The sequence below is a fragment of the Lithobates pipiens genome, unplaced genomic scaffold, assembly GCF_037356315.1.
Source record: "Lithobates pipiens isolate NorthernLeopardFrog02 unplaced genomic scaffold, aLitPip1_a1.2 Scaffold_13, whole genome shotgun sequence".
NCBI classification, from domain to species: domain Eukaryota; kingdom Metazoa; phylum Chordata; class Amphibia; order Anura; family Ranidae; genus Lithobates; species Lithobates pipiens.
The window spans coordinates 247,906,856-247,931,216 of record NW_027507718.1 but is presented as its reverse complement, the minus strand read 5'-3'; the positions used below and the strand labels follow the sequence as shown (position 1 = coordinate 247,931,216).

General features: G+C 40.7%; 1 protein-coding gene across 2 annotated transcripts in view; it reads left to right on the top strand.

Annotated features, from left to right (window-relative positions):
- The window catches only part of ABCG2 (ATP binding cassette subfamily G member 2 (JR blood group)), a 201,048-nt gene extending 177,615 nt beyond the window's left edge, over window positions 1–23,433 (top strand). For both annotated transcript variants that reach the window (XM_077476485.1, XM_077476484.1), the window contains exons 10-17: window positions 2,741–2,985; window positions 10,300–10,382; window positions 14,260–14,349; window positions 17,449–17,573; window positions 17,761–17,915; window positions 19,990–20,079; window positions 21,858–21,943; window positions 22,647–23,433. In XM_077476485.1, coding sequence (XP_077332611.1) covers window positions 2,741–2,985; window positions 10,300–10,382; window positions 14,260–14,349; window positions 17,449–17,573; window positions 17,761–17,915; window positions 19,990–20,079; window positions 21,858–21,943; window positions 22,647–22,794 — 1,022 coding nt within the window. In that variant the 3' untranslated portion in view covers window positions 22,795–23,433. The remainder of the gene's footprint in view (window positions 1–2,740; window positions 2,986–10,299; window positions 10,383–14,259; window positions 14,350–17,448; window positions 17,574–17,760; window positions 17,916–19,989; window positions 20,080–21,857; window positions 21,944–22,646) is intronic.
- Window positions 23,434–24,361: the final 928 nt, after the last annotated feature.

The window sequence follows — 24,361 nt, the reverse complement described above, 5'->3', positions numbered from 1 at the left end:
AAAAGGAGCTCTTCATCCACTGAAAGTTCTCAATTCCCTGCCTACATAGTTGCTGAACTAATAATTATGGTGTCTTGACTGCTGCTTAAAGGGATTGTAAAGTGAATTTTTTATTTTATTTAAAATAACAAACATGTTATATAGATTAATAAGAATGCGGCGCTACCTAAAAGTGCTAAAACTTGTGAAATAAATAATAATCCCAAATTCAATATAAATCAAATATTAGCGACTAGATAAAACATGGATATAATAAGAAATGAATCAATGTAAATCATCCAAATTAAAATACGCGTGCACGCAATAAATGTGCAACAATTAGTGAAAAAAAGTCAGTGAAAAATTATCAATCCTGTGATTAAATAGAAATAATTTGCATAGATAATCCAAATGTAAACAAACATATAAAATATATATATATATATATATAAAAAATATATATAAAAATATATAAAGTGAAAATCCGTGAAAGAAACAAATGTAGTGACTATTTAAATAATCAATATACACACGTGATTGTCCATAAATAAAGTGCACTGATGACTGATAAAATTGCAAAAAAATTATATAAATAAAGTTCATGCAAAAAAATGTGAAGAATCCATTCCCAAGAGTGGCAAATCACTGCAAACTTCAGTGCTTAATGGGTGCACCAACTATTTTCCCCAGCCTCTCACCTCCAATAGCTGGTAAACAGGCACTGTGTAAAAGGGTAACTGCTGGCTTCTTAATCATTCAGTCACACTGCTCCACCGCTGTTTGTATTTCACTGTAAGGTTATATATTATATGCCCTCCCAATAGCTCCAGGATATCCAAGCCATATAAAATGGAAAAACACAGAGGGCTTTCATGTGTAGTATCTTCGCTATTTTATTGAAATAAAAGGTAAAATCCACACTTACATTCACAAATACAGCAGAGTGTGCAGCAACCGCGGACTTCCGGTTTCGGCCGTAAACCGGAAGTGATAGGTCCGACACCAAATTCCTTCCCTGACGCGTTGCGTTACAGAACGTAACTTTTTCAAAGGGACCCTTTGAAAAAGTTACGTTCTGTAACGCAACGCGTCAGGGAAGGAATTTGGTGTCGGACCTATCACTTCCGGTTTACGGCCGAAACCGGAAGTCCGCGGTTGCTGCACACTCTGCTGTATTTGTGAATGTAAGTGTGGATTTTACCTTTTATTTCAATAAAATAGCGAAGATACTACACATGAAAGCCCTCTGTGTTTTTCCATTTTATATGGCTTGGATATCCTGGAGCTATTGGGAGGGCATATAATATATAACCTTACAGTGAAATACAAACAGCGGTGGAGCAGTGTGACTGAATGATTAAGAAGCCAGCAGTTACCCTTTTACACAGTGCCTGTTTACCAGCTATTGGAGGTGAGAGGCTGGGGAAAATAGTTGGTGCACCCATTAAGCACTGAAGTTTGCAGTGATTTGCCACTCTTGGGAATGGATTCTTCACATTTTTTTGCATGAACTTTATTTATATAATTTTTTTGCAATTTTATCAGTCATCAGTGCACTTTATTTATGGACAATCACGTGTGTATATTGATTATTTAAATAGTCACTACATTTGTTTCTTTCACGGATTTTCACTTTATATATTTTTATATATATTTTTTATATATATATATATATATATATATTTTATATGTTTGTTTACATTTGGATTATCTATGCAAATTATTTCTATTTAATCACAGGATTGATAATTTTTCACGGACTTTTTTTCACTAATTGTTGCACATTTATTGCGCGCACGCGTATTTTAATTTGGATGATTTACATTGATTCATTTCTTATTATATCCATGTTTTATCTAGTCGCTAATATTTGATTTATATTGAATTTGGGATTATTATTTATTTCACAAGTTTTAGCACTTTTAGGTAGCGCCGCATTCTTATTAATCTATATACCTATTTTTTAGTGCAGAGATCACTGTCTTTATGCTGGCTGCTTCCTATGCGCATCAATTTTATATATATTTTTTATATTTTTTATGACATATTAGGTGGAGCGCACTAGTTTACTCTTTAAACAAACATGTTATACTTACCTCCACTGTGCAGCTCGTTTTGCACAGAGTGGCCCCGAACCTGCTCTTCTGGGGTCCCTCGGCGGCTGTCTCTGCTTCCTCCCGCAGATGCTTCTCACGTTCATGCGAGCTCCCTCGCATGGTGAGAAGCATCTGCGGGCACGCTCCCGTGATACAGCCGGCGGCTATAGCCGCTCGCTGTATCACACGGCCCCGCCCCCCGGCGATCCGCATCAGTGGATGTGATTGACAGCAGCTGCTTTCCATCCACTCCAGCCAATCAGCGGCCAGGCTGAACGGTGGAAAGGACGTTGGGGGACGAGCGCGGGACTTTCGAGGGGTGAGGTAAGTAAAACGGGGGGGGGGGGGGGGGGCTGGGGGTGCCGGTATTGTAAGATGTTTTTTCACCTTAATGCATAGAATGCATTAAGGTGAAAAAACATTTACCTTTACAACCCCTTTAAGGCTGGGTTCACACTAAAGAACACAGCGGCTCACGGCAAGGGTTCGGTGCGTCTCCTTTCACCATCTCAGGTCTGATTTCAGCCCAGATTTTTGGCTGAATTTGGACCTGAAACGGACCAAAAAGACGCACAGGATAGCCGCATTAAATTCGCAATAGTGTGAACCTTAAGGAAAGGTGCCTTTTAAATAAAATTGTGTTTTTTTTGTTTTGTTTTTTTAAGGTACTGAAGTAAATGATGGTGGCTCTCAAACAGTTGTGGAAAAATTATCTGAGGATTTCTGCAATACCAGCTATTACAAAGAGACCAAGGCAGAGTTGGAGAAAATGTCTATCGGTGAAAAAGTGAAGACCAATTTCTTTAACAGACAGATCACTTATAACACTTCATTCTTTCACCAGTTTAAGTGGGTTTCTAAAAGGACTTTTAAAAATCTCCTTGGAAATCCACAAGCATCCATAGCCCAGGTAAGCCTATTATGTCTCCTCCCCAAAGCCCCTCATAATTTTGTTATAAAATAAACAAATGGTGTTAATTTGTGGTACATTGTTTGTTTTAAACCTGGTACACGCTATTTTTTTTTTTTGTTCAACCCCACGTGTTGAATGAAAACAAACTGTCAGCTCCACTTGGAGCCGCTGTACTAACCATGCAAGGTTAGTTCAGCGATTTCTCTCTTACTGTGCTGTTGTGTTCTGACAGGGGGACAGCCCCCTGCCAGACCGCTTTGATCAGCACTCTCTGCCATTGTCTGAGAGCGCTGATCAGGGTCGGTCAGATGCTGGTTTTCCAGCATGCATGTCCGACATACACACAAACTGAATGTCGGACGTTTTTTTTTTTTAACCGACCGTTGTCTCCTGACATTCAGTCCATGTGTACCCAACTTTACTGTTTACTTGCTACCATATATGTATAATTATGTAAAGCACTTCAAAGGTTCACCATTTTATGCTGGGTTCATACTTGTGCGATGTTGGACATCTCATGGGATTCGCACTGCTGTGCAAATCACATGCGATGTCTGTGTGATGCAAATTCAGCCATACATATTGTGAAGGCAACGTTGAGGGCCCGCAGTATTTGATACAGCGTCCTATTTCCAGCATGCCTGCGGGTCCGAGATGGCGATTCAACCCACTTTTTTTTAACTCGCCGATAGAAGTGTCTTCCTGGCTGGATTCCTTGCCACCTGCCCGCTGACCCAGAGCAGCATGTGTGAGTCTCTCTTCCTCTTTTGTGTTGTACTTTTCCTGGTGTCATTCAGCGCCCCACCGTATCTTTTCTTGGATTGACCTGACCTTTTATGGGAAGGTTGTCCTGCCTAGAGTTACAGAAATCAAGAATTTACCCAGGGGTATATCAGACCATGCACCGTTGGTTTTGAGCCTTGATCTATCTGTTGTCCCTGCAGATACTTTATGGAGGCTTTCTAGGTTCTGGATATCGGTGGATGTGCAATATAAGGGAGTGATGATGGGCTATTGGGCCACTAATCTGGGTTCGGCTAATTCACTAGTGGTGTGGTATGCCTTCAAGACATATAGGAGGGGCAGTACCAAACCATTATTGCCAAAATCTGCAGAGAAAGGAGGACAGACTTGACCAGGGCTGAGAATGAGGTGAGGGTTCAGGAGGCGTATATTAGATCATATAACCCTCAACACTATGCTAGATTACAGCCCCTGACTTGGGAGGTGCTCAGCCTTCGCACCTCTCTCACTGAAACGACTACTGGCTCAGTGTCAGCGCATATTTGAGCAAGGAGAGAGATCAGGGAGATTGCTGGTCTGGCTTTCTTGGGAGCACCATTCCTAATGGTGACCTTCTGTATGCCCCCAAGGAGATAAACTGCTGCTATGTCTCGTTTTATCAATCTCTGTATAGCTCCAGGGTGATCTATGGCGAGGAGGAGTTGACATCTTATCTAGAGGACATAGACATTCCAGATCTGACTTCCACATACCAGAACAGGCTTGATGGGCCCATCACGGTGGAGGAAGTTTTAAAGGCACTCAAGAGACTTCAGACGAGTAAGACCCCATGTCCTTACGGCATCCCATTAGAGTTTTACAAACAGTATGCTGAGGATCTAGTTACTAGAATACACAAGATGCTGTCAGTCTTTAAATTCTAAGGCTCTTCTGCCAGGAAAGGACCCCTCCTTGTGTTCCTCAAATCGTCCTATATCTCTGTTAAATGTTGATGCAAAGCTGTTGGCCAAAGTGTTGGCCAACAGACTGAGCACAGTCATATCTGTACTAATCCACCCGGACTAGACTGCTCATGCTGGGGAGGGGTACGGATATTAACATTAGACTTTTTACGCACATTCCCAGAGCACAACCGAGCACGGCGGGTGTGGTGGCCTCTCTGGTCGCAGAGAAGGCCTTTGACTCTGTTGAGTGGGGGTATTTATGGGGAGGTCTTTCTATGTTTGGCTTTGGTCCTCAATTTATGTCCTGGCTGAGAATGCTCTATGCTAACCCACGACAATAACGGCATCCTATTGGACACGTTCTCTCTGGGGCGAGGTATGCGTCAAGGATGCTCTCTGTCCCGGGGATTATTTGCGCTGGCGCCTCTGGCCATCATCCTTGGGGCTGAGAAGGGGGTGAATGGGATAGGAGTGGGTCCGTTGGAGGAAAAAGTTTCCCTGTACGCAGACTACACCCTGCTTTATCTCGGGGATGCCTCCTCGTCTCTTCACAATGTGCTGACTAATTGAACTGTTTGGTCGATTCTTGGAAATATAAATTAAGTGGGGGAAAGAAGGTATTGTTTCTGCTGCAGCCCTCAGTCTCTTGTCTAAATACAGTTACTCCTCTCCAATGGGTGGATGAATTCACCTACCTGGGTATTAGGGTAAGCGGCACAATGGACGAATACATGGAGAAGAACGTACACCCCCTTATGTCTCAGCTCACGGTTGAATCCACTGCCTGGCGTACTCTTCCACTGACACCAGTAGGCAGAGTTAATTTGCTGAAAATTATATTTTTACCTAAATTTCTGTACTTTTTCTGTAACACCCCTTCACATATTCCTAAGGCCTTCTTCAGACGGCTGGAGGGGATGCTGGTTTCCTTTTATTTGGGCTGGGAGACCCCCCAGGGTAGCAAAACGAATCCTGTATCTTTCCCTATCAGGAGGGGGACTAGCCCTCCCTAACTTCCAACTGTATTATTGGGCGGCTGTTCTTGTCGCAGTGCGGTGGTGGTTCTCCCAGCCTAAACAGAAGCCGGCTGTGACACTAGAGGCAGCAATTCTAGGTTCCTATGCAGCTTTGAGCAATTTGGTGTTTCGAGGGAGATAAAAAAACCCTCACACCCTCCCTAACTGCCCCTATGAGAATTACAATACGGGTCTGGCAGGATGCTAGAGCAATTTACAGGAAACCCAGTCATGTATCCCCACATACCGATCTGGGGAAATCTGAGGCTGCCTCATTAAACATTCCAGACCCCTCACTGTGGGCTGCGCAGGGGATCACTACCTTGAACCATGTGATACTGAATGGCAGAATCATGCCGTTTTAGATGTTAAGACTTCTATATTCTCTACATGGATCCTTTGAATTCAGATATTGGCAACTGCGACATGTTGTTGGGGCTTAGTTTGCTGACTTGATAATTCTTGAGTGAGACTCTGTTGAGCGTCTGCTGACCTCCAGCGTGATGGAGAAGCCCCTTTCCACTTTGTACTTATACCTGACTGGTAGCTCATGACACTAAACCTACTCGTTCTTTGGACAAGTGGAGGATGGACATTCTGGCCCTGGGAGGTGAGGAGCGGGAGGAGTGTATTTCAACCTATATCCCCTCCAAAGACAGGTTCATACAGCTTAAGTTCTTGCACAGGGCATACTATACCCCACACAGGATGGCCAGTATATACCTCCGACTGGACCCAACCTGCCCTAGATGTAGGAGTGAGATTGGAACATTTTGGCATATGGCCTGGTCCTGTCCCAAACATTGGCCATACTGGGAAGGACCTTAAGTGAACTCAGTGACACACAGATACCGCTTGAGCCTATGGTACTCTTGCCAAGTCACCTGGAGGAGGTTGAGGGAGATGGATAGCTTAAGCTATGTATAACCTTCTCTTTGTTTTATGCCAGAAGGGAAATACTTCTAAAATGGAAGTCGGCTGAGCTGCCTACTCCCGATTGTGGTGGAGGTCGGTGAATGCAGTGTTGCCCCTGTATAAACTCACCTACGAGAGCAGGCAGTGTCTGGGCAAATTTGACAAAGTGTGGTCTGGATGGATTGATGCCTGTGGCTAGACTAGAGAATGTGTGGCGTTGGGCTGTCATCCCCTGAGGCCCACCTTTTTCCTTCCCACCTTCTGTATAGCCTCACTTTCTGTAGTTTGACCACATTGTGGGTCCTTACCATGTCTGCTTCCTCTCCCCTTTAGTGATTTACCATTCCTCAATGCTTACTTATTTGCTATTTGGGTAAAGGTTACTGAATAAGGACATTCCACAAGACTTATTGTCCTCAGTGGTTTTGTACCTTCATTTTTGCATTTAGACTTTATGGTAATTCACAGGATAATATACACTTTGTGTGGCATAAATTTAATTGGTGATAACTTGTAATGTACTTCATGTAGATCTTTTAATGAGTATGCTGATTTGTTTAATAAAACTTTGTTAAAAAAAAAAAAACTAGCCCTTTGGATTGGTATCAGGATAAGCCTGCACCCCATGCCCTGTGACACAGGGATATACTTTAATACTTTGAGAGGTGCCAAAAGCAATACAACAACAAACTACTACCTCCATCATATGATTTTAAGTCGGCCAATTTTAACAAGAGGAGTCCACATTGAGTGGGATCCCCCCCAGTACTGTTCTTGTCTCAGTACTGGACCCAGGCTAGCCGCTATATACACTGTGCAGTGGAAAATTCAGTTCAGTTTAGAATCTGTTTCAAACATCTACCACTGCCTTTTACAGTTATGCCCTGTACATGCAGCTGGACATTCCGACGACAAAATCCGTCTGATTTTTTTGCTGACGGATTTTGCCCCAAACTTGTCTTGCATACACTTGGTCACACAAAGTTGTCGGAAAATAGAATCGTTCAGAACGAGATGACATAAACCACGTACGACGGGACTATAAAGGGGGCAGTAGCCAATAGCTTTCGTCTCATAATTTATTCTGAGCGTGCGTGGCACTTTGTCCGTCGGAATTGTCTATACGCGATCGGAATGGAAACGATCGTATTTTGTTGTCGTAAAATTTTAGATCCTGCTCTCAAACTGTGTGTTGGAAATTCCGACGGATTTTTCCAACCACACGACCATGTGTACAGGGCATAACACTTGTATTCTGCAGATCTAAAAATGGTCTGCCCCAAAGACAGCTTTTAGTTCTTTAATCTTGTGTTCCTTATTACTAGGTTACTATGAAACAAAAAACGACTATTTTTGGATTTTATGAACGAGTTGCTGTCATCCTGGTATCCCTTTTTAAAGAGGAAACTTTCTTTGAGCCATATAAAGCAAAAGAATCTGACACATAATATAGTGATCACCTTATGTGCCTTTACATGTATTCTGATTTGTGGCACAGATTCCAGTACTGCTCATACTTTGAGAGGCGCCATAAGCAATACAACAACAAACTACTACCTCCATCATATGATTTTAAGTTGGCCAATTTTAACAAGAGGAGTCCACATTGAGTGGCATCCCCCCAGTACTTTTCTTGTCTCGGTACCTGTATACACTGCGCAGTGGAAAATTCTAAAAAAAATGCTGAAAAATGTGACTCCGAAACACAATCGGCAAGTAGCCGAGCCTTGAATGAAAATGCCTTGACATACTATTTGAAGATCATTTTGATGGGCAGCCTCCCTAACCAAAATTGAGACATGTGAGAGTCAAAGCCAGCAGCCAATGTTAAATGACTTGATTGTTTATATAAGCAATAGTTTAATTTAATGGGCATGCACAGAAAGCCTTCCAATGGTAATTATTTCTTCCTGCAAACAGCCTCATTTCACAGCAGTCACTGGGGTGAATGGAATATTGGCATTTGGATGTTGAATGGATGTCTGTCTCTCACCCAAAAAAAGCTGTGAACACCCTGGACCTTGTGACAAGAATTAGCTCTCCTAATATTGCAGTTAATTGTCCTGCCTGATTTTGCATTGTTTGCATCTCTCTCTTTAATGTACCCGACACCTCATTAGCACAGGATTTTCAAGGCTTTCTACGCGTGGTACACAGTTCATTAAAACCATTTCATCTTATCCGACTTAAATTGGTTCTGATATGATCCTTGTTTTCCACTACAGTTAGCTTAATGGCTCGCTAATCGGTGCCCTTTGATCTTTTCGGCGGGTTCTTAGTAATACAGTCCCACTTATCCCAGTGATTAGGGAATTAGGAGCTAATTCATCCTTACAGCTTGTACTTAAACGATCAGCCTGATACCAATCATTTTTAAATATTTTACCAATCTTTTATACAATCCAGTTGGCATCTAAGGTCAAATCATTTTATGTAATCTCTTAATCGTCTTCTTTGTTCCTCTGTATCATTGCCACTCGATCATCAATAGGCCATGCTTTGCTGTGAGCAAATGTTAAATAAGTACTTAAGCTTTTTTATTTATTGTGAGCTTTGCTTAATGTTTCCAAATACTGGATTTTTCTCAGTTTTTACGATCTACTTAGCAGACACCAAAAATACAGCTAGTAAATACTGTATAGCTTTTGTATTTTTAATTTTGCTGGTTATAAAGCAAGAGAACTCATTTCATCCTTAAAATTTTATAAGCAGTTTTAAATATGAGTTTTAATTGCCTGTTGGCAGTTTTTTAAATTAGAACACCAATATCTTTGAAAAATGTTTTGCTGATTTTATTTTTATAAATTGAAAAAAGGTGCAATCTTGTTGATAAATTATTTTGATTGGGGCTGTCACGAATAGTTATCTAATTTATTCTAACGTTTACTTTGTAAATCCACTAGAGTGTGTTAATATACATTTATTCCCCAGGTAGGTGTGTAAAATTAGGCATCTTTATTCTATGTGTATGTTTAATTATTTTAACCACTTGCCTACTGGCATTTTTACGCCCTTCCTGCCCAGGCCAATTTTCAGCATTCAGCTTTATCACAATTTGAATGACAATTGTGTGGTCATACAACACTGTACCCAAATGAAAAATGTTATTTTTTTTTTTTATTTTTTTTAGACAGAGCTTTCTTTTGGTGGTATTTAATCACCACTGGGTTTTTTTTTTTCCTAAACAAACAAAAACTGAAACTTAAAAAAAAAAAAAAAGTTTCTGTTATAGCATTTTGTAAATAAGTAATTTTGCTCCTTCACTGATGTGCACTGATAGGCAGCACAGATGGGCACTTTGAGGGGGCACTGGTTGGCAGCACTGATAATGATCAGTGCCCTGATTATCGGTGTAGATGTCTCCTGTGTGGATTTGCCGGTTATCGTGTCTCCTCGTGCTGTCAGAGAGGAATGTCGATAACCAGCAAATCTTGTTTACACTGTGGTCAGACTTCGCTGATCACGTCGTAAAGAACAGCTGTGATAGGCTCTTTACCACGATCTGTGAAGTGTGATCACGAGAGGACTTCATACGAGGGCCTCTTGGTAATGTGCGACCGCGCAGTAGCCATCATTCGGCTATAGCGCATGGGTGAAGAGGTTAAAATCTGACTTTTTAATCACAATAAAATATACTTTTGTTTGACTCTTAAATTTAATTGGAGAAATATTTGTCTTTTTTTCTTTAACAGATAATGGTCACTGCTATTCTTGCATTGATTGTTGGTGCTATTTTCTTTGATGCAAAGAATGATCAAAATGGAATACAAAACAGGTGGGTAAATGAGAGCTGAGAATCTTCACATCTGAATAGTGAACTTAGTGTTGCTAATCTCAGGACCCTGCATCCACCATATCTGATTTCCCACAGTACACAGAACATGGAGATGCAATAGTTTCAGTAAATATAAACGGCTAAATACCTTTTTTTTCATCAGCACAATATAGCAGTCTTGTGACTTCTATCAGTGTCTGGTTGAAGCTTGTAGGAGGAAATTTTATTCTACTCTGACTGTCCTATAAGGCTGCAGGACCCCTGACCCTCTCTCTGGACAGTGCTGATTGGCCCTGTGCTGATCACATGCACTCTTCCAAGAAAAAAAAACTCTAGAAATACACACCAAACTGAGGATGTGCAGCTTGTCCCCAAGGCGCTGTTATATCAGGAGATGAATTGGGGACAGTGGAAGAAGGGGAGGAACAGAAACCCCTTAGGTTCCACAGTGAGTATAACAAGCATGCTTTACTGTATATACAGACTGATATTACTGTTGTGGGTTTATTAACACTTTAACCACTTCAGGACCGGAAGATTTTCCCCTTATGACTAGACCATTTTTTCCGATTGTGTCGCTTTAACTGAAAATTGCGTGCAATGCTGTACCCAAACAAAATTGACATTTTTTCCCCACAAATAGAGCTTTCTTTTGGGGTATTTGATCACCTCTGCAGTTTTTATTTTTTGCACTATAAACAAAAAAAGATCGACAATTTAAAAATAAACAAAAAAAACAAAACTATTTTTTTACTTTTTGCTATAATATCCAAAGAATAAAATAAAATTCTTCATCAGTTTAGGCCAATATGTATTCCACATATTTTTGGAAATAAGCATATATTGATTGGAAAGTTATAGCGTCTACAAAATAGGGAATAGATTTATGGAATTTTTATTATTTTTACTTTTTTACTAGTACTGGCGGTAATCGACGCTTTTTAGTGGGACTGTGAGTGACACTATGTTTCACACATACATTGTGCTTCTTCAAAACCCAAAAACTTTAAAAAAAAAGGGGGGGTTTTGGAGAAGCACGATGTATGTGTGAAACACCGTCACCCCTTGGTCCATTGTTTTAGTCCTGGTGGTAGTCTTTCAATAAACCTGTTGGATGGATGTTGGTTTTCTCAGAGGGTGTTCTAACTGTTGCTGCTGCACTTAGTATGTACAAAAAAATACAGTAATAGTGAGGCTTCAGTTAGGCTAACTAAATGCCACTTACACTGAACAAGCACCTTCAAATGCCTGCACATTGGTTACAATCTCATGCATAGCGCCCTGCAACCACTGAAACTTGCACTCTGATATGGAAAGAGAAACCACCTGTTTGCACATGAAAACATATGCAAGAGATTGAAACTGACATTTACAGTTGTGCTCATAAGTTTACATACCCTGGCAGATTTTGTGATTTCTTGGCCATTTTTGAGAGAATATGCATGATAATAAAAAAACAATTCTTTCACTCATGGTTAGTGTTTGGCTGAAGCAATTTATTGATAAATCAACTGTGTTTACTCTATTTGAATCATAATGGCAACAGAAACTACCCAAATGACCCTGATTAAAAGTTTACATACCCTGGTGATTTTGGCCTGATAACATGCACACAAGTTGACACATGGAGGTTTGAATGGCTATTAAATGTAACCATCCTCACCTGTGATCTGGTTTCTTGTAATTAGTATGTGTGTATAAAAGGTCAATGAGTTTCTGGACTCCTGACAGACCCTTGCATCTTTCATCCAGTGCTGCACTGACGTTTCTGGATTCTGAGTCATGGGGAAAGCAAAAGAATCGTTACTGGATCTGCGGGAAAAAGGTAGTTGAACTGTATAAAACAGGAAAGGGATATCCAAGGAATTGATAATGCCAATCAGCAGTGTTCAAACTCTAATAAAGAAGTGGAAAATGAGGGGTACTGTTTAAACCAAACCACAGTCAGGTAGCCCAACTAAAATTTCAGCCACAACTGGCAGGAAAATTGTTCGGGATGCAAAGTAAAACCCACAAATAACTTCAGGGGAAATACAGGAATCTCTGAAAACATGTGGTGTGGCTGTTTCAAGATGCACAATAAGGAGGCACTTGAAGAAAGATGGGCTGCATGGTTGAGTCGCCAGAAAAAAGTCATTACTACACAAATGCCACAAAGTATCCAGCTTACAATATGTCAAACAGCACAGAGACCAGCCTCAAACCTTCTAGCACAAAGTCATTTGGAGTGATGAGACCAAAATTGATCTTTTTGGCCACAACCATAAACGCTTCATTTGGAGGAGTCAACAAGGTCTATGATAAAAGGTCCGCCATTCCTACTGTGAAACACGGAGGTGGATCACTGATGTTTTGGGGATGTGTGAGCTACAAAAAGGCACAGGAAATTTGGTCAAAATTGTTGGCAAGAGGAATGCTGTATGTTGTCAAAAAATGCTAGAGGAACATTTGCATTCATCAGCCAGGAAGCTGCGCATGGGACGTATCTGGACATTCCAACATGATAATGATCTAAAACACAAGGCCATGTCGACCTGTCATTGGCTACAGCAGAATAAAGTGAAGGTTCTGGAGTGGTCATTTCAATCTCCTGACCTCAATATCATTGAGCCACTGTGGGAGATCTCAAACGTGCAGTTCATGCAAGACAGCCCAAGAATTTACAGGAACTGAAGGCTTTTTTCCAAGAGGAATGGGCAGCTTTACCATCTGAGAAAATAAAGAGCCTCATCCACAAATGCGACAAAAGACTTCAAGCTGTCATTGATATTAAAGGGGGCAATACACAGTATTAAGAACTGGAGTATGTAAACTTTTTTGATCAGGGTCATTTGGGTAGTTTCTGTTGCTATTATAATTTAAAGAGTAAACACAGTTGATTGATAAATGGCTTCAGCCAAATGCTAACCAGGAGTGAAAGAAAAGTCTTTGTTATCATTCATATTCTCAGAAAAATTGCCAAGAAATGATAAATTCTGCCACGGTATGTAAACTTATGAGCACAATTGTAAGTACCAGGAGCTGCTTGCAAGTAAACCATGTTGGCATTAGAACAGCCTTTTTTAATCAGGGTTCCTTCTGGGTGCCTTGAAATAATGAGTAAAAATTGCCCAAATTTGTCAACAAGCCAGCGAGTGGATCAAGCCTGCCTTTTTGTTACACAAAGCTACAAGTTTTTATTGTGCAGCATAACAACCGTGAGCAAAGTGCAGACCAGCCACTAGCATCCTAACAACCAATGAGGTCATTATTCTAGAAGGATGACATTAAAAGCCTGCATAGCATCCTTGTTTGTACTGGGGTCACGTTAGCAGAGACAAAAAAGAGAAACACTGGAATACTAGTCAGTATCACTATGCAAAGGGGGAGGAATAAATCATCTCTAATGTTGGTTGGCCCAAGTGTATGGATGCTGCTGCGATATGTAAAAAACGATCAATTCAGTTTTTTACATTTTAGAATGGGTTGCCTCAAAATTTGTGCATAATTTTTAAAGGATGCTTTGACTAAAAGAGGTTAGGAAGCACTAAATTATAATTATATAAACTTGTCCCCTTTGGCGCATTCATTGCACCACAGTGTAAAAGTGGCACGTTTTAGAACTACCTGAATTTGGTGCACGAGTCGCTGTCAGAACCAAAAATGTCGCAGACGCCTTCTTGAATTTGGTGCAATACATTAACAAGAAGAATTAAGGCCAGAAAAGTGTTGCAGCAGTTTTATTGCATTCCTCTCCATAGTGTCTTTTTAATAGTATTAGTTTATAGGTGGTTATTTATCACACAAGTGATAATGTAATGTGTTATTTCAAACAACGATGCAGGTGGAAACACCAGATTTCTTTGCTTATTAACAATGATATTGTGTTTATTTGCAGAGTTGGAGCCTTATTCTTTATAACTACAAATCAGTGTTTCAGCAGTGTGTCAGCAATTGAACTCTTCATTGTGGAGAAGAAGATATTTATGTGAGTGACTGTCTTTACTGCTAATTTCCCGTGGTAGAATGATTATGTTACTTACCCCGCTGTGTGAGATAGGACGTACTTTTTTTTTTTTTAAGAAAGCTTTAAAGAATTTTTATTGGTAAGACATGCTTTTTAGGGTAAATCATTCTGGCAAGAGGTACACATAATCTGAGCAACACTTTGACTATGTGGGCAACAAATTCAGAGCCTCAACATGCACTTCCACGTGCCAGACATGCTCATTAACATAAATTAAGTTCTTTTCATTTTATAGAGCGACCAATCACAGCAATCCTAAGATACAGAGCCACTTGGACGGTGTCTGTGAACTGAGCTATCTAAGGATGGCTCCGTTTAGACAAAAGCTCGTGCCACAACTGCACTGTATACAAAACCCATCCATTACTTCACTGATTAAAAGCATATAGCAATAGTAAAGTGTTTAATTGGCTTTCCCAAACCATAGTTTAGCAGTCACTGGGAAGTGAGGGTGATTTTTGGTTATAAAGTGATCTTTATAGAGAAGGGAACTTTTGAATAAAGCCTGGTACACACTATCCGTTTTTTTTCCCCGTTCAACCCAGCAGGCTGAATGAAAGGGGGGAAAAAAAACGGATGTGCTCAGGAGAAGCTTGATGTGCTAACTATTCAATGTTAGTACCACGATCTCCCCGCTGAGCTATTGTGTTTTGAGTCGGGGTGCCCCCCCCCCTCCTCCAGGACACACCAGTCAGCAATCATTGGCTGGCAGCGCTGATCAGACGCTGGATTCCAAGCGAGTCTGTTCGGCCGACTTCTGTCAGACAGGCTTGTGTACGCATGGGCCAAATTTCGGATGGTTTCTGAGTGTACCAGGCTTTAGGGACTTTCTAGTATTCTTTGCTTACCTCAGTGAGCACAATACAATATTTGGTCTAGCACGAATATGATATATAAAATAGCACTTGTCAGCCTGTGTTCCCTATGTGTATGCAGGGTTAAAGTGATTGTAAAATCTATTTTTTTTTCCTCCCCTATAAAAAATAACAAACATGTTATACTTACGCATGCGTGGAAGTGACGTCATCGCTGCTCCGGCGCTGTGAGCGGCCGGAGCAGCGATACCCAGAAGAAGATGGATGCTCCGTGCTACAGGGGACAGCGGTGACATCGCTGGCTCCTGTGTCAGGTAAGTGATGCATAGTAGCCCATTATGCTTTACCTTTGCAGGGAAACAAAGAAGAAGTAAACCCATCAGGGTTTACTTCCTCTTTAAGATAAAAAAAAACCCTGCCTTTACATCCCCTTTAAGGATGGAAAGACCAGTATAGGATAGTTGCTTAAGAATGATAAAATAAATCAATAAATAAAGTAGGAGAAAATTAAAGGAGAGAGACTAGCAGTGCTTCTGTTATAAATGCTGGACCATGTTATAATTAGACTATACTTATAAATTCCATGCATTATTAATCTATTCCCCTTGGTGAATCAAGCTATATCACATGGCAGCATCACATGATATGCCACTTCCAGAATGCACATAATGCAGCTTTAATAAAGCAAGACCCTTCCTTCTAATGCAGTCAAGTGTGAGTGGGAGAATTGCGATCACTATTCAGAACCTCTGATATGATTACATTCTTTGGTTTCCTATGTAGTATGTTTACCTAAATGGAATATTCTTTCTTGTATATTTTAATAAGGTAATACACTACCATAAGGACCCTTCCAAAGCCTTTTACATTACCACACCTGAGATTTCTCCCTCAAAAAAGACAGTCTGTCATTTTTTATTTTTTTCATATGTAAATGCAGGGATTAGAACACTGGAAGACTTCTGCAAGGGGCCTGTATATTCTTTAAAATGTGTATTGTATTCATAATGCATGATTTACTACTACTATTTTTACTATAAAAAGTCTTGTAAAACCCGTAAATATCCTGTTTGTAGCCTGTAGTAGTCTTATAAATGGTCTACAGTATACAGAACATGCTCAGTAGCCATACACCAATCAGCCATAGGTTTATAATTACTTACCAAATACTGAGTAGTTCCCCCTTGTGCCACCAAAACAGCCCTGACCCATCAAGGCATAGACTCCACTAAACCTCTGAAGGTATGCTGTGCTATCTGGCACCAAGCAGTCAGTGGCATATCCTTTTAAGTCCTGTAAGTTGTGAGGTGGGTCCTCCATGAATCAAATTTGTTCTTCCAAGTACAAACTTGTACTTCCAAAATTTCCCACAGATGCTCAATTGGAGTGAGCTCTGGAGAATTGGGAAGCCAAGTCAACACCTCAAACTTGTGTTACTCAAACCATTTGTTGATCATTTTTGCAGTGTGGCAGGGCATATTATCCTGCTGAATGAGGCCTCTGCCATCACGGAATACAGTTTCCTTGAAAGAGTGTATTTGGTCAGCAATAATGTTTAGGTAGGTGGCATGTGTCAAAGTAACATCCACATGACTGGCTAGACCCAAGGTTTCCCAGCAGAACATTGCCCAAAGCAACACCCTGCCTTCGCCAGCTTGCCTTCTTCCCATACTGCATTCTGGTGCCCCCTCTTCCTCAGCAACACACCAAGCCATCTACATGATGTAAAAGAAAACATGATTTATCAGACCAACCTACCTTCTTCTATTGCTCCATGGTCCAGTTCTGATGCTCATGTGCCCATTGTAGGCACCTTTGGCTGTGCACATTGGTCAGGATGCCAATGCTGACCCATCTGTAGCTACACAGCCCCATACACAACAAACTGCAATGGCCATTTTTTATTGCTTTCAACACATCAACTTTAAAGACAAAATGTTTACTTGTTGTTGAATATATCCCTCTGACTTTCTGATGCCATAGCAATGAGAAAATTAGTGTTATTTAACCTGTCAGTGGTCATACAGTTATGGCTGATCAGTGTATGGCTTATATTGTCTTACAAGTTGGAGATTGTTATAATAAAGCATGTATCAGAAACTTGATCTGAGATGATTTAAGTTAGTTATCTAACAGTTCGTTTTTCCACAAATGCTTTATTTCAGGCACAAAATGTTAATGGTAATATAGCATAGTAAATTTTATATACTTATCCATGTTAATATAAATGTATGTTTTGTTTCAGACATGAATACATCAGCGGCTACTACAGATTATCAGCGTACTTTTTTTCCAAGTTGATGGCAGATCTGATTCCCATGAGGACGATGCCAAGCATTATTTTTACCTGTGTGATCTACTTTATGATTGGTAAGAATATTTTAGGGTTTGAACTATTCTACTGAGGTTTTGTTGAATGCTTCTAAGTAAAAAATAAAAATGTTTGACTTGAGCAGTTTATCTGGCTGCTTTTTGCCATACAGATTTTTTATGAAATTTTCTGGAATCCTAAAGTCAGATTTTTCGCCTTTATCGACTTTACATTTTAATTTTGCAGGATTTAAACGTACAGCAGAATGTTTCTTCATTATGATGTTCACCTTGATGATGATCTCTTACACTGCTACCTCCATGGCTCTGGCAATTGCCGCTGGTCAAGATGTTGTTGCTGTAGCTAACCTGCTCATGACCATAAGTTTCGTCTTCATGATTGTAAGTGTTACCAGAGTATCGCTATTTTTATTTGTGCCTGATTTACTATACAATCCTCCTGGAAAGTCTCTTAGCCAAATTAGCTGCTGGTCTTTTGGGTGGTGAGATTATGTCAGCCTGTCCATCACAGTTTACCAGGAAGGCAATTAGGTGCCAACATTTCAGCTTGTTTTATTGATGTAGAAAACTTGGTGACTATTGCAATTTGCTTTTCTTAATGTATCCAGGAGTTGTCATCAGTAACAGTGGTGTCACTGGCACCTCATAGCAGGAATATTTTAACCACTCCTGCCCAGGCCAATTTTCCGCTTTCAGCACTGTCACACTTTGAATTACAATTGCGCGGTCATACAACACTGTACCCAAACTACATTTTTAGCATTTTCTTCCCAAAAACTCAGGATAACGAAACCACTGCTCGGCCTATAGCAGAATGCCATTGACAATGTCACTCTGCTATAGACCGGGCAGGAAGTTGTTAAGGTCAATTTCACACAGGCGCCTCCGTGAAGCGTGGTCCGCTTGCTCAGCAGGGGATCGCTCCGCTGATCCCCACTGAGCAGGCGGATCACTGGTCTCCACTATGCAGAGCGAAAAGACACAGCACACTCTCATCTATGGGGCAGTCAGATGGAAACAGACCGCCTGTCCGTTTCCATCCGATCCGCCAGTTGGATGGAGATTGGTCCCCCATCTGTCTGTTCTTGGAGGACCGGATTGGATCAGATAGCGGCGGGTGTGTTTCTGCTGACTTACGCCGCTCCATAGATACAGTTAGAGAAAAAAGTATTTGATCCCCTGCTGAATTTGTAAGTTTGCCCACTGACAAAGAAATTATCAGTCTATAACAGTGATCATCAACCCTGTCCTCAGGGCCCACTAACGGGCCAGGTTTGCAAGATATTTGAAATACATCACAGGTGATATTATTTGCCGATTTGCTGCTCAGTGATTGCCGTATTCTAGTCTGCATCTCCCCAAGTTAATACATAAAACCCGGCCTGTTAGTGGGACCTGAGGAGAGGGTTGATGATATAAGGTTTATGGAACCTTAGTGAGAGACAGAATAACAACCAAAATATCCAGAAAAACGCAATTTAAAAAAGTTATAAATTGATTTACAATTTAATGAGTGAAATAAGTATTTGACCCCTTTGCAAAACATGACTTAGTACTTGGTGGCAAAACTCTTGTTGGCAATCGCAGAGGTGAGATGTTTCTTGTAGTTGCCCACCAGGTTTGCATACATCTCAGGGGGGATTTTGTGCCACTCTTTTCCGCAGATCCTCTGCAAGTCATCAAGGTTTTGAGGCTGACGTTTTGTAACTCGAACCTTCAAGTCCCTCCACATATTTTCTATGGGATTAAGGTCTGGAGACTGGCTAGGCCACTCCAGGACCTTAATGTGCTTCTTCCTGAGCCACTCCTTTGTTGCCTTGGCCGTGTGTTTTGGGTCATTGTCATGCTGGAATACCTGATCTTGGCTGAGGGAAGTAGGATCTCGCCCATGATTTGACGCCCTGTCCATCATTCCTTTGATGCGCTGAAGTTGTCCTGTCCCGTTAGCAGAAAAACACCCCCAAAGCATAATATTTTCACCTCCATGTTTGACGGTTGGGATGGTGTTCTTGAGGTCGTAGGCAGCATTCCTCCTCTTGCAAACATGATGGGTTGATGTCAAACGGCTCTATTATGGTCTCATCTGACCGCAACACTTTCACCCAGTTCTTCTTTGAATCATTCAGATAGATGTTCATTAGCAGACTTCAGACAGGCCTGTACATGTACTTTATTGAGCAGGGGGACCTTGCGGGTGCTGCAGGATTTCAGTCCTTAACGGCGTAGTGTGGTACCAATTGTTTTCTTGGTGACCATGGTCCCAGCTGCCTTGAGGTCATTGACAAGATTCTCCCGTGTAGTTCTGGGCTAATTCCTCACCATCACTCATGATCACCAGTTTAAAAAAGTGTAAAGTTTATTTTCTACTTACAAGACAGAATCATAGTGTCTCTATGTTTTAAACATTTGCCAATGTTTTTTTTTTATTATTATTTTTTTTTTTTTTTTTTTTTAGATATTTTCAGGCTTGCTGGTGAATGTGACTTCTATAATGGATTGGATATCCTGGCTGAAGTACTTCAGTATTCCTCGATATGGCCTGACTGTGAGTGAATTATACAATTGTCTGTGCATTTTCTTTTCACTGAGCTTCTGTAATAGTAAAAAAAGTGATACTGGATTGGTTGTACTGCAGTGTTAATTTTACATTGAATTTTGATTATAGCTGTAGTTCTATTTTTTTCATTAAAATGCCATTTTAGTTTTAGTCCTATTTTAGTCACTTGCAATTATTTTAGTTGTATTTTAGTTGACTAAAATCTTCAGTACACTTCAGTCAAATAAAAAAAAATGAATTTTTTTTTTTTAACTTACCAGAAACTCCTGTTGCTAGGCAGTCTTCCTAATCTGCCTCTTCCTATTCCACGGCGCTTCCTCCTCTTCAGTGAGCGGCCCCGTTGCCTTCTGGGACATGTGTGTCCCAGAACACAACGGGGGCCATTCACAAAGCGCTGCAGGAAATGGAAAGCTCCACTGTCTGTTTCCCTTCGTTAAGATGGCGGCGCCGACAGGCGATCTGATGGATGGACCGGCCTGGGAGGGGGGGGGGGGGGGGTGGCCAACATCGTGGGCTCGATGGACAGGTAATTGTCCTTATTAAAAGTCAGCAGCTACAGTGTTTGTGGCTGTTGACTTTAAAAAAAAAAAAACACATCGCAGCCGGAACACCCCTTTAAGATAGCTCTGCTTCCCTCCCATCCAAACAAAAACGTTATTGAATTTTGTCAGTGGACGAACATGTGGTGTACTTTTCATTTAGTTTTCATCACTGTAAAAAGGCCACTGAAGAAAATTTTGACAAAAAATGTTTTTGTTGACGAAATTAACACTGTTGCACTGAAAGCGCATCTTCCCACCCGAGAGGTGGTAGGCAGGATAGTTCCTCCTGTTACTACACATCTTGAAGTGATTGGGAATAGAGGTGCTTATTTGCAGCACAGTTTAGCACTTCTGACCAATGTTATCTGACATTTCAAATTTGCAGAGAAGAATATCCCATTGACTGAAATTTTGAGGGGCAGAGCTTGATTAAAGCAGAATGTGGGCCTTAAGCATGTTTACTCCCCTCCATTCCTCAGATTGACAGGCACAGACAAGTTACTTTCTTTACATTGTCTGTAATAGCACAGCCTGATCAGACATTAATTGCCTACAAGTGCATCCTCTTGTGTGACATTTTAATCATTATGTAGCTTGCCCTCTTCAACATCAATTGGACCTAAAGGGCCGTACACACTGGGCGAATATTGAGCGGCATCAGCCAGTTCAATAGAAACCCGCCGACATTCGTCCCGTGTGTACAGCAGCCAGTCCGACAGAAGCCGGCCGTTCGAAAGGGCATGACTGAAAAAGATCTGCCAATCTGTGTTCTCAGCCAATGGCCTATTTGTCTGCCCATAAGAAAGAAGAGAGAGGAGAGAGCCTCTGCTCTCATGCACAGCACAGAATCTAAATCGGGCTCAGGTAAGTATAAGGGGGGAGGATCCTAGACGCACAAGGTTTTTTACCTTAATGCAGAGGATGCATTGATGATTTAGAATCACTTTAAGTTGGTATATGGTTTAGGAGGGTTTTTACTTGAGTGCCGCACTTCTTCCTTCTTTCTTCTTTTTGTTGATACTGACCTACAGTTGGGAACAAAATGCCGCCATCTTGTGGACTTTCTAGTCCAAATTTCAGTGCTTTTGAAGTATTTTGTTTTAAATTGTAGTAAAACATAGCAGTACTCCTCTGTCTTGCTACATTATATAGACTTCTTAGGTCAGAGTAAACAAACCGGAAGGCTCATCCTATCTTATCTCTCGCTCTCTCTTCCAAAATTAGGCTCTGCAAGCCAACGAATTCCCAGGACAACTGTTTTGCTCTAACACCACCAACTATCCTTGTAATGCAACCAGCCCCTTCCTCATGTAAGTATACTGTTTACACAACATTCAGGCTGGTTCACATGATAGTGTTTTACTTTATCAAAAAGATATATACAATCAATCACTAAAGATAATGTTCAGTAGACAATGGTAAGCTTACATTTTCCGAAGCATTGTGCAGTATTCAAGCCTATTGAAGGTACACACACTGATTTTTTTTTTTTTAAAGTGTAACTTCAGCCAAAGCTTTCTTTTACATTTTTGGATATATTTGGGAAGTTTTTGAGCCTTTGTCAAGTTTGTTTTGCAATTAGGAGCCAAAAACAACTGACAGGGGGTTTCGTTTTTTCCTTTGGGCAACAGAAGAGTGTTTTAGGTGTCACTGGAGAATTCTGTCCTGGCGACATTATAGTCATTTGGTCAGGAAGTAAGTTGAAATGCCCTACAACAGACAGCAATAAAGACCTGACAGAGGTTCCCTAAAACTTTTTGGCTAGTGATGTAAGTTATGAAATTATGTGTTTTTTGTTTTTTATGATGTTTAAGGGATAAGTCCCTCACAAATGTGGTGTTGCTCAAACATATGGTTAAACTTTACAACCACACTTCCAGAAAAGCATATGACTGTGAAAAAGGAAAGCATCTACCTCCTCTTCATCCCCATGTAATATAGTGGTGAACTTTTCACGTCAGTCTGACTTGTGTTTACCTACTTTAAAAAATGTTCTTTTTTTTTTTTTTTCAGAATGACTGGCAATGACCATCTCAGTAATCAAGGCATCGCATACGATTCCTGGGGCTTATGGCAGAACCATCTGGCATTGGCTATAATGACACTTATATTTCTCACAATCGCCTACCTGAAGTTGAATTTCATGAAGAAGCTAACCTAAACATGAGCAGACCTGCACTTTACATTGTCATTGCTTATAGATGTGTATATGTAAATATGTTCTATAGTTTGAATCACCAAGTGACCTCTTAATCTGAATGTGTGAAACACAGTAAAGATAACAAAAGGCCATTATATATTAATGTCCATGTTACTGACAATACACTACTGGATTTGTAATGGGAGTTTGGTTTGAATGTTATTATTCTTTTGAGGCAACTAGAAGTTGATATGCCAAATGACTGCACAAGCATCTGCGTTCTCGTTATACGATTATTTGATTATAAGGTATTGCTCAATGCCATTTTGGTATACCAGATACTTGGCTGTTTTGTGTATATAAAAGAAATGCTTATCTTTACTGTGTTTCGTGTAATAAGTGTTCTTTTACATGGTGTAAATGTTAAGATTTATTTATGGCAAAATTGTTTATAACATGCTGTATTAATGTTCTAATTTTTAATATTTTTATGTTTGTTCAGGCCACTAAAATTTTCTCTTTTTGGTAACCACTATAACAATGGTAGATCCAGTATATTTTGTGACAGCCATTATTTTGTCAAATGGTATTTCGCCTAAAAATTGCCATTTTCGATACAATTTTGCTAAAAATGGAAATAAAACTTTTTCCATATAGAGACCTATGTGTATTTTATTTAAACAGTATTTTTTCAGTTTGTTTTATCATTGTATGTAGTTATTGTATTTAAAGAGGTTTTCCAGTTTCAGTGAAAATGCATGCCCTTTTTCACAGTCCTGTAAAGTGTGGAAACTACCATTTAGGGTTTTACAGATAATCCTAGAATTTATGCATATTATGTATGTATGTCCAACCTGTAGAAAGAGACGCCAATGGTACCAAGACCCCTTTCACATGAGAGGTCTGATTGGGTCTGGCTTTCTGTTTTTCAGCCGGACCTGATTGGATCCTCCATTCTCCTCTATGGAGTGCCGGATGTAAACAAACTTGTGTCTGTTTACACCTGGCTACCTTCGGGTCTGATCCAATCTGGGAAAAGAAAACCGAAGGGGATCCATTCCCCTCTGTCTGGCCGGATTGGAGGGCAGTCGGGTCTAAATGGACAGCTGATCTGTCTGCCTTTAGAATGGGCATGAACCTGTCATCTGGCCGTTCTGCTCAGCAGGGGATCAGCGGAAGGATCTCCTGCTGAGAAAAACTGGATCTGGCCCATGTGTAAGGGGCCTTAAGCCCAGTACACACGGGCAGAATGTCAGAAGATATTTGCCGGTACAAAAATTACTAGCCGACATTCTGCCCCATGGCAAACCAGCAGCCGACCGACTCCTGATCAGTGCTCTTGGCCAAAGGCAGAGCCCACTGATCAGAGTGTTCTGGCGAGGGGGACATTCCCTGTCAGAACACAACAGCCCTCTACTCAGCTTTGCAGATCTCCTGCTGAGCAAAACTGAATCTAGCCCATGTAAAAAGGGCCTTAAGCCCCGTACACACAGGCAGAATTTCAGGAGATATTTGCCTGTACCAAAAGTACTGGCAGACATTTACCATTACAAAAAAACACTGGCCAGCATTCTGCCCTGTGTATGTC